We start from the raw sequence: 10730 nt of genomic DNA, 5'->3' as shown, positions 1-10730 counted from the left end.
ATATAACACCGAACGCCATTGAATTGTGAAATTTGGTTTGACATTTAAAAGAGTAGGTAGGTATAGCAAATTAAAAATAATAATTAATGACTCTACTAATAATGTGTATGCTGCCGATAGATACACTGGTTGTAAATATTTAAAATGATCTGAATCTTTCTATAGGTATTCTTAACCCTTAAATGCATGACTTTTTCTTTTTACCCGAAATTAATATATGTATCACATAATTGTTTGCCGATTCTAGGAAAAATAGTTAAAAATAATATAACTTCGATTTTCACTGCGAAATCAGTGTTAGAAGTTGAATTGGCTAAATCATATTTATGTAAATATGTAATTTTCAGTAATAGATATATGAAATTTTTTACTACCATTAGAAAGGTACACTATTTGTGATATACCTATGATAAAGTTTTTAAATATAAAATAATTACAAACCCCGAAAAATCTGCCCAAAATGACATACTAAAAATCATCAACTTCCAGGTTTTTCCAAGTTTTCCGACATTCCGTCTATTTAAACAAATGTAATTTTTATAAATTAAAATACTGCGTAAATTTATGTAATGATTCGGAAAATTTATTAGTTTTACTATTGAAATAATATACAAGAACAAATAGAATTTGTTTAATAATGCATAACATTTGATGTTTATGTTGTGTGTATAAATGCATCACTATGCATTTAAGGGTTAACAAAATAATCTATGAAAAATGACGGAGTATTTATACTCTCGGCAGCTCTTCACTTATAAGTCTTAAAACACAATGGATATAACAATGACCGTAAATATTAAATTAACTATGTATTTTAGAAAATTATAACATCTTACACAAGGAAGTTTGTAAAAATGTAACATATCTCTCTTATGGTTAAAAAAATTTTGGGTTTTCATTAGATACGTCTTGCGAAATAAATATACTTACTACTGTATCTGTTTTATTTTAAATCCATATGTATTTTCATTGCGTTCTTTTCACTTTATCAAAGCATTCCGCAAAGAAACAACAATACATTCAACTCACCCATATAATTATATTGAATGAATGGGTTGTAATAATGGCCACAATTTTTAATTTGTAGTATATGTTGTGATACTTGTGATGTTCAGCTCTTGTAGGCTTAATTATTTTAATGTATTTCTACTGGTTTGTACTTAATACTTTTATTTCATAGATTTATGTTTTGTATTTAATCAAAGCTCATTTAGAGAAATCTCGCATGCGAGTTACGTTAAATTGCGGTATTTGGTAAGCGATATATCGAGTGGACGATTGAATTAGTAATCGAAACCTTAGTAGTCGGCTAATTAATTAAACTCGCATGTAAGTTCGCTTATTTGTTTAATATGAAGGGCAACTTGTCTCATTCTGTCATGCTGCTTTTTATAGTTTTGTGCTTGGTAAAAAGTTGTTTCACATTGTATATTACATCCTTTTGAAGGTGAGCCTTTTCACTAATTTATTGGACTTTTTAACCGCATATGCAAATTACTACTGCCAATAAATTGGGTAAAATCATATCGAATGTTCATTGTACTTTCAACCTTTTTGCCTAATTCGTAAGATTCAAAATGTTTTAAAATAAAAAATAAAATAAAAATAAAAACTAAATAACTAAACTAAATAACTAATAACTAATAACGAATAACTAAAATAAATAACTACAAACTAAATTTAACTTAAGGGGATTAATATTGTAACAGTATTTCATTTTAGATCTACTTGCTAAGGGAAATAGGGTTGATAATAGAATGAACAATCGGCAGATATATTCATATCAGTTTTGTCGTAAGTTTGTGTAAGATGGGAAGCAGTATAAATACTCTTTTGTTTATCTACATACATATACAGAAAGAGACATTGTAACACGGCTATATGACTAGAATAGTGACGCTTGGCGTCACGATACTATAAAATCTATAGTATAGAGCTATAGATCAATCGAAAGTATCGAAACCCTAGTTTAGTAAAAGTGATGTAAATCTTAAAAGTTAAAAAAAATCTATACCTACTACGTAATTTTGTTACCGAAGGTTCAAACTTAAAAAATTACTTTCTAAGGTTTTAGTCATTTTCATTATGCTATTGGTCTATGTATTAAGATAAGACGAAAGCTTGTTTTAGTTCACGCTATAATTAATTATGTTATAAAACTAGAGGTGCCTCTCCTGTATGTAGTTATGTTAAGAACATATGGAATATTAACTTGTGTTTAAAACACTTCTACATACACCAAAGGCACTTAATGAGCTATACGTATAAAGGTTGCCTGACATGTGCGTGCACGGCTCCAACATGATAGTGCACGTGCACGTCAGCAATTATTGGGCTGTCACTGTTAGCTTGATTAAAGGTAGACTTCCGAGGAAAGCGGCTCCGGCGTCACTAACGCAGCGACACTGACGCGGCGACAGAGCGACAGTATTATGCAGTATGGAAATGTATGAACTTACTTCCGAGCGCAGCGTCACTGTCGCAGCGACAGTGCCGCCGCGTCAGTATCGCTCGGCGATAGCGGCCGTGCTATGTCTGCGCAAGCACTGTCGCGCAGTCGCTACTATCGCTCGTAGTTTCTTGATGTTTTTGGCGCAAGTTCGTCCTGTACCGTCGATAAAATAACTGACAAAAGCTCCTGAATTTTTCATTGTTCTCGTTTAAATAGTTTTTATTTATCAAGATGCTAGTGCCTTCATCTTTTCTACTTTTGAAAATTGAGTTGGGTAGGCTTCGCTCCATACTCCATACTATAATAAAAGCGAAGCAAAAGATCGTCATCCTCCTCTTATAATAATATTTTCATAATTGATCGGTTCATCATATACCAACATGTCCACCAATGGAATAACAACTGCGACTGTCGCCGGAATCGCGCCGCTCGGATGTGTATCTGCGTCAGTTACCGCTGCGGCACTGACGCAGCGGTTCTGACGCAGCGGCCGTTGCGACAGAGCTGCTTTGCTCGGAAGTCCAGCTTAAAATAAAATAATTTTAGTAAGATTGTTAACATTTAGTTGGAGGTGAGTACAAACACACATTTTTATATGTAAACGCTAAACGAAAATGCCAAAGGATATGTTGACTTTTATAATGTTGTAATTTAACATTTTGGTAATAAAAAGTGATGAAAAATTTGTGTTTGTTATCTATACTCAGTATAGAGGGACATTGTCATAATTCTCATAGGTTGTAAATGTTGTAATCGTAAGTGAGTAAGAAATAAAGGTATTTTTCATTATGCAAGTCTTTTTTTTCTAGAACCATAACTGAAACCACACTTCATTAAATATTGTATTGTGTGAAAGTTTACTTTTGTACTATTATGCATGTACATTTGTACAGCAAGCTGCAGAGATAACTGACCCCCCTGCAAACAAGTTTTTATGCAAGCTTTTTATGGAGCGATAACTTACCTCAAGTTATCGCTCCAGCTTACTTTGCATGCAACGGGTAGGTACACCTAATGATCCCTGACCAATTTTTAGCAGATTATCAATTCACATGCTCTGCCAGTTGAAAACGACTCCTCAGTCCTCTGTGTAATTTATTTATTTATTTAAAATTTAAATCAGGCAACACGGCCCATATTACAAATACCTTAAAGACTTAATAAATACATATACATTTTAATTATAAACTTAAAAGTCTTAAAAGTAAACACTATTTAGGCGAACATACGGTTATAAGTAGGGTTGTCATAATTAGTCGGAACTGATAAGGGACAGTGGTATTCTAGGGCCATATTGCGCCTCAGAAACTTTCGCGCGGGCCACCGAGGGGGGGGGGGGGGTATCTGGTTTCTGCTGTTTGGATCTGGGGTTTGGAGAGGCCTGTTCTAGAACGCTATTAATAAATAAATAAATATTATAGGACGTTTTTACACAAATTGACTAAGCGCCACGGTAAGCTCAAGAAGGCTTGTGTTATGGGTACTCGGACAACGATATATATAATATGTATATAAATAAATACTTAAATAAGTACGTAGAAAACAACCATGACGCAGGAACAAATATCTGTATCACCACACAAATAAATGCCCTTACCAGGATTCGAACCCGGGACCATCGGTTTCATACTCTTCATAGGCAGGGTCACTACCCACTACACCGGTCGACAAAATACGGGACAAAAATGGGACCAGTAAAAATACGGGACGTGATACTTAAATACGGTGACAGTCCCGTATATACGGGACGTAAGGCAACCCTAGTTATAGGGTCAATTTAGGGTAATAAAATTCTGCCAAACGTTCCACTGCCAAAGGACCCGTCTGCGAAACGAAAATAGCCGTAATTTTACACCACATGCAACAGTATATCATACTCGAGAATAATCTTTAAATAACTAAAAATATCAGCAAGGGAAGTCCCTGACCATAGAGAAGTTTGTGTCCCTCAAAGTGTCTCGCAAACAGTCTCGCAAATAGGTACATACATTTTTTTCCTAAATGTTGCCAGTGAATAAAGTTTACGGCATATTCAAGTTTTTGAAAATTAGCTAAAGGCTATACTCGTCTATTTCAATACATTGCACCTTTACTTATACATTTTATCATGATAGAGAAATAATAATTTATACAAATGTGTTGTAAATTATTTTGTCTTATTACAAGAAATTGGGTGGATTTTTTATCCATCCGGCTATTCCTTTGTAGTAATGCGAAAGTCAGTTTAGATTAAATTAGACGATAGGTATATCAAAATAAAATACGTAATTAATGATTATTAAAATTTTCTTTAATAAGTAATTAAAACTTAATGTAGTTAATTTATACTTATCTTTGATAAAAAAAAAGTTTCTTAGTTATCAGACGGTAGGTACTTAGCCTAGGTCCTTACTCCAGGTACGTACCTACTTAAAAGTGTGTTTTTATTAACTTATTCATCTAAATCTAATTTGTCCATCATTTCTAATAAATCTTCATGAGGGGATTTTGGTATATCAGGGACGAAATTAAGATCAGTAGTTTTGTTTCTGATTTGAGTCATAACAATAGATTCAAATTGAGTATCTCGATTTATTTCAATGGTTTTCTTCTGAGATTCTTTATTGTACAGTTCTATTGGTAGCTGTAACTCAACCTTGGCTTTTACGGTAGACACTTTTTCTATAGGTCCTAAAAGACAACTAATCTCATGAGTGTCAGCATATCGACTTTCATATTCCTCGACAGAGTTCTTCTTATTATCATACTTATAAATATTTTCCCCTAAGTTATTAATTATATTTGGACTTATTGTTGACGGCAAATTGAATGTCCCATCCTTTCTTTGCAATCCCAATCTTAGCAAAACGGATATTTTTGTATGGTATTCGGAAAACCAAAGTATGAGAGTGTTGCTTAAACATTTATAGTCATCGTCTGTAAAACGTTGAGCCAGTGTCTCAAATTTCCTCATGGTATGCTCGATGATGCATTTCGGGAAATTTTTAGGCATTAATATGGCAACACTTTTTAAATGTCGCCGGGTAATGTCAAAAATGTTTTGATTTGTAGCCACTGATAATTGCCATTTGTATATCATAGTCATTAAATCCCATAATTTGCTCATGGAATAATCGTCTAATTTCATAATAGACGTGGCCGAGATATCCTGAAGAAGTTGCTTTAAAACGGCATGTGTTGCGACCGGCTGCGGTATAAATAGCTCTTCTAAAAGTGTTGGGTGTAGCAGCACTGTCACTACGTCGGTGAGTACTGTAACGTAAAATTATAAACTGTTTTACTTATGAAACAAATGAAGATATATTTTAGAAGCTCGCTTCTACTTTTGTTTCAGTTCTGCAAACTAACCTCTTTCGGACTTCTCTGCTGCAATATTTTGGGCCTTTAATCTTTGTTCAATGACATAAATCATCTCACAGCCTAAGTTTACAGTAATAAAAGGTGTTGCAAAGTGAGACATTGCTGCTGTGAAGAAGTAGATCACTTTTTCTGCACTTAATTAATCAATACTTGTCAAAATGAGTATAGATTCTTGTTACGAAGGTATAATTCAAAAGTTAACTTTACAAGACAAAGTAAAAAAAATATCTGAGAAACTGTTAACTTGTAAAACAAATGCAGACAGAGTTCTGCAAGTTTATGATGTTATTAGTGATTTAAATGCCTTCCCAGAACCACTTGAGGTTAATAAGTCAACTGATTTGTCTTTATACTACCGTAACCGTGGCAACGAGTGTTTCAAGAAATCTCAGGACTTTGAGGCCTGGCAATACTACAACTTGTCCTTGCTCCATGCTCCAACAAGCTCAGATGATTATGCATTAGCTTTGTCGAACAGATCAGCTGTATTTTTCTCTTTAAAAAAATTTAAGGAATGCCTAAAAGATATTAAAATGGTACTAACTTTAAATTACCCAGAAAAGTTACATGAGAAGCTTGTTAAAAGACAAAAGTCTTGTGAAGAGTGCCTTAAATTAGATTTGAATAACTTGAAAAGTTCAATTTCTGAAAGATCTCAGGAAATTGATGAAATAACAAAATTAAAAAGTCCAAGAGACAGCACATATTTGTGCGCTAGTAACAAACTTCAAGTGGCATACAGTTCAGAGATGGGGAGGCATGTCATTGCCCGAGAGGATATAAAAGTTGGAGAAGTGTTAGTCGAAGAAAATCCATATTTTATTTTGTTGCAAAAAAATGAATACTTATTCAGCTGCAGCTATTGTTTGTCAAGAGACATGAATCTCATTCCTTGTGGTAATTGTTGTTTTACTTTATTCTGTAGCGAAGAATGTAAGAATAGAGCAGAAAAGGACTATCACTCTATTGAATGTCCATTAATGGCTGCTCTTATTGATTTGCAATTTACAAAATTGGAATTGCTTGCATTGAGAACTACTATAAAAGCCCGCAATGACCATACAGATTGGGAAAGTCTGTTCAAGACCATTGAAGATGCTGAATCAAGATTAAATTCAGAAAATAGAGGTTGCATTTTAGAAGATGATAAGTGGATTTATGATTCAAAATATTATGCATCTATACATACATTAGCTACAAATATTGAGAGGCGATCCAATTCTGATGTGTTTCAAAAAGCTGTCACTGCTGCGGTTTTTTTGAAATTTTTGTCTGGCAAAACACCTTTTCTCAATAATAATGAGAAAGCCCGTAGATGTGTGTCTGATTTGTTACTGCTGCATATTATGACAAGTGCTACAAATATGCATGGTTTGAGTTCGAACATTGAGAATGCGGAGGGCAATTTTGTTGAAGAGTTGAGTATAGCGAGTGCTCCGTATGCCTTCCACAGTCTTCTTAATCATTCTTGTGCTCCCAATGTGGTGCGGTTCAGTAAACTGGGCTCTGGGAAGATGACTTTGTTTGCTCTCCGGCCAATCAAGAAGGGAACACAAATTTTTGATAACTATGGGTAAGTTGAGATTACTTGAGATGTATATTTTTTTTCATAGACAGGTTTATAGTAACTGATAATGACTGACTCATAGCTCACTGATGCCATCTAGTGAAACTTTTTAACAGTGTTTGTTATTAGTTGTCCCTGTTGAAAAAATAAAATTTTGCTACCTAATCTTAACAATTCTTTTTTACATACTTAAATCAAATCAAAATGAATAAACATTTGTCTTTTACGCCCATACTACACTACAGTTTATTCACACGCTCTACTAGCTAACATTATGTACAAGTATTTTTTTAAATGATTATTAATCATTTCTATTATCAAATTTCAGATCACACCACGCTCTCCAAGATCTGAAGGCGCGGCAAGCGAATCTCAAATTCCAATACAAATTCAAATGCGTTTGCGAGGCTTGTGTCAATAATTGGCCCACTTACCACACTATGAAGATGTCATTCAGTAAGACAAAAGTCCCAGCAAACGTTGTCCTGCGCAAGGAACAACTTTTAAATATCGCTATTATAGATAAACTACAGAAAGGAGATGTAAATACGGCAGTAAACATTTTTAAGCCTCTCTGCGAGTTGACTGAGGTGTTGGACACCTTTGCCCCTAACATAGAACTAGCAGAGTGCCAAGAAACGCTTAAACAGTGCCTTGCTATCTTTGGTGGACTAGTGCCTTATGGATATAGTAGACTTGTTGAATGGGACGCTCAAATTAATAAGAATTGTTGTATTAACAAATTTTTGAAGCGCACATATTTTTCAAGCTAATATAAAAAAGGGTAGGTATACTGGCGACTTATAGAGTTTTTGCTGTTTTTAAAATATATACCTAATTAACATTGGTGATTGATGAGACAAGTTGTGCCATCGGTAAGCAATCAAAAAGTGTTGCATTATTTGAGTGTAAACATATACTTATTTTTATAAATTTATAGTAGGAAGTAAGAAAAAGAAAATGCCTTTGATATTATCAAAAATATCTTATTGTTGTTTAGTAAGTAAATTATTATGAAGAGAGATATAATTTTTAAGGCTGCAATTCATTAGTGATTAAACTGTATAATTATGTCACGGTCATGGATTGCTGATTGCTGACTTTACTTCTGCCATCGTTTTGGATTATATACAATACAATACATTACAATACCATTTATTTCTCACATATAAGCTTACAGTAGTTTACCAATTCGCAAACATTAACAAATTATAAATTGAAAGAAGTAAAACTCAAATACAGTGAAAGCAAAACAAATATAAATATATAAATATGTGTGAGCCCAATCAAGAACGTTGTGTTTGTAAACAATCAAGCCTTTAGATACAGTTGTTAATACTACAGTATATTGCATAACAGCCGTAATTGCCATCCATACTCGTACGGTCCACGGTTCTACCAGTCCATAGTACTAATTACTTCAATGTAATTAAAAATAAAAACAACGGGTTGCACTCAGGGAGTGCCGGCAGAAGTGAAAACTCAATCACTATTGCAAAATATCTGCAGCACTATGTATAATTGAGGTTAACGCCATCTAGCGTTATTTCGTCGCATTACTTGAAACCCCTAAGAATATCACTGTTAGTACTCGAGTTATGTTAATACCAGTTAGAGGGAAACTCACTAGATGGCATTTAAATCAATAAAGAAAAACTCAATGACGTAACAGTTTTTCGATCAGGTCACGTGATCTGTCGCGAGTTTAACATTTTTTCCCCACCTCAAAAAGTGCACAGCGCCGCTAAAGAAGTTTTCACTTCAAAAACATTTGGTTCAGAGTTGCATTTTTCTTGTTCCGTTCGATTCACAAGTTTAAAGGTAATTAAGTTAATTTTATGGTTTTGTTACTTTTTATAATTAATATAATTTTGAAGTTGATTGACACTGTTTGCATTTAATATTTATCCCACTGCTAAAACGTAGTTCCCTAATCATACCAACAAAATGTATAACAATCACGTAATAAAAATACTAAACTGTTGAGTTTACTATCTTAGATTCAGAGGGCGCTGTGAAAATGTTTTATTTTTGTTAAATATAATCAGAGACAAGTAGAAGGCACCGAATTAAATATGAAAGAGAAATAGAGAACTGAAATATATCTAATCAAAAAATATTTTCGAATTAAAAAGGCACATGGGGTTTATTGGCGGTTAAATCTCGTTTATTAAATTCGGTTGAATGGTTGGTACTTTACTTTCCCTCTGGTCTAAATAATAGGTACTGTTATTATTTAGAATTAGTATTTTTAAGATTAATTAATCGAATAAAATCGACTTCAATGTATTGATACAGATGACGCGACTTATTCGCACATGTATCGACACAACTTTTTAGAGTAGGTACATACTTATAGCCCTATCAATTTTCGACGTAGTGTCATTCAATAGAACTTGCTAACTATGTAAACAAAAGTTACTAGTAAATTGACATTCAGTGTCAATTTTAGTATGGCGGTTTGTTTACATAGTTAGCAAGTTCTATTGAATGACACTTTAGTTACGTACATAATGTGCTATTTATCGCACTAGTGCGGTAAAGTAACACCATATGTATTGTAAAGATGACCGGTCTGGCCTAGTGGGTAGTGACGTGAACCTGCCTGCGAAGCCGATGGTCCTGGGTTCGATTCCCGGATGAACACAATTGTTCCTGAGTCATGGGTGTTTTCTATGTATTATATATATATATATATATATATATATATGTAACTTACTGTCTCGTCCATATAAATATAATTGTTAACTTCGAAATAAGTTATTCGTGTGCGGAAATAGAAGAGTCGTGGAACGTGTGGGGTCCAATTTGGCTCCAATACCTTGGAGGATACAACTAAACGGAGTAGCCATTAACAGGCTTTCCCCTCTGTCGAAAATAGGCGGCCAACGGTCATACACAATGTATGGACTGACGTTTATCTGACATGGCTATTTTTACGTTACGCATACATTTGACGTTCCCCTCCCCCGCAAAAATCGGCAGACTGTTTTGTACAGAAAATTACAGACGGCGTCTCCGTTTGATTATATCCTCCAAGTCCAATACATTCCACGACTCTTCTCTTTCGGTTCCGAACAGACTCTATATTGTATGATGAGTTGACCTCTTTGCTTGCTTCTTCTAAAGAAACAGCAGTATCCATAGAGTAATTTTTATGAACTAGGTATCTAACTGTCAGGTAAGATGTCAGTTGCTAGTAAAATTTTCTCAGAAAATATAGCGATGTTCCTAAGTTTTCTTTTCCTATTTTATGTAGGTAGTTAATAGTGATGTGTGTTTGTGATGTGCTGCAGGTGAACACTAAATATAAATAATGAAATAAGGTTATTTAATATTTAACTAATATGG

At 33.9% G+C, this 10730-nt stretch overlaps 2 protein-coding genes across 2 annotated transcripts; one reads left to right on the top strand and one right to left on the bottom strand.

Annotated features, from left to right (window-relative positions):
- Positions 1–4859: 4859 nt before the first annotated feature.
- Positions 4860–5935, bottom strand: LOC134654109 (protein OSCP1). Its single transcript, XM_063509536.1, has 2 exons — positions 5801–5935; positions 4860–5704 (listed from the first exon to the last, which is right to left on the bottom strand). Exons 1-2 carry the CDS (start codon positions 5910–5912, stop codon positions 4884–4886), a joined length of 933 nt encoding a protein of 310 aa, XP_063365606.1. The 5' UTR covers positions 5913–5935; the 3' UTR covers positions 4860–4883.
- A 25-nt stretch (positions 5936–5960) lies between these two features.
- LOC134654108 (SET and MYND domain-containing protein 4-like) lies at positions 5961–8160 on the top strand. The gene is made up of 2 exons (XM_063509535.1): positions 5961–7385; positions 7708–8160. The coding sequence occupies exons 1-2, from the start codon at positions 5971–5973 to the stop codon at positions 8150–8152; spliced, it is 1860 nt and encodes a 619-aa protein (XP_063365605.1). The 5' UTR covers positions 5961–5970; the 3' UTR covers positions 8153–8160.
- The last annotated feature ends 2570 nt before the right edge of the window (positions 8161–10730 follow it).

Source organism: Cydia amplana, chromosome 14 (assembly GCF_948474715.1).
Source record: "Cydia amplana chromosome 14, ilCydAmpl1.1, whole genome shotgun sequence".
Lineage (NCBI taxonomy): Eukaryota > Metazoa > Arthropoda > Insecta > Lepidoptera > Tortricidae > Cydia > Cydia amplana.
The sequence above is the reverse complement of the archived record's forward strand: the minus strand, read 5'-3'. Positions and strand labels throughout refer to the sequence as shown.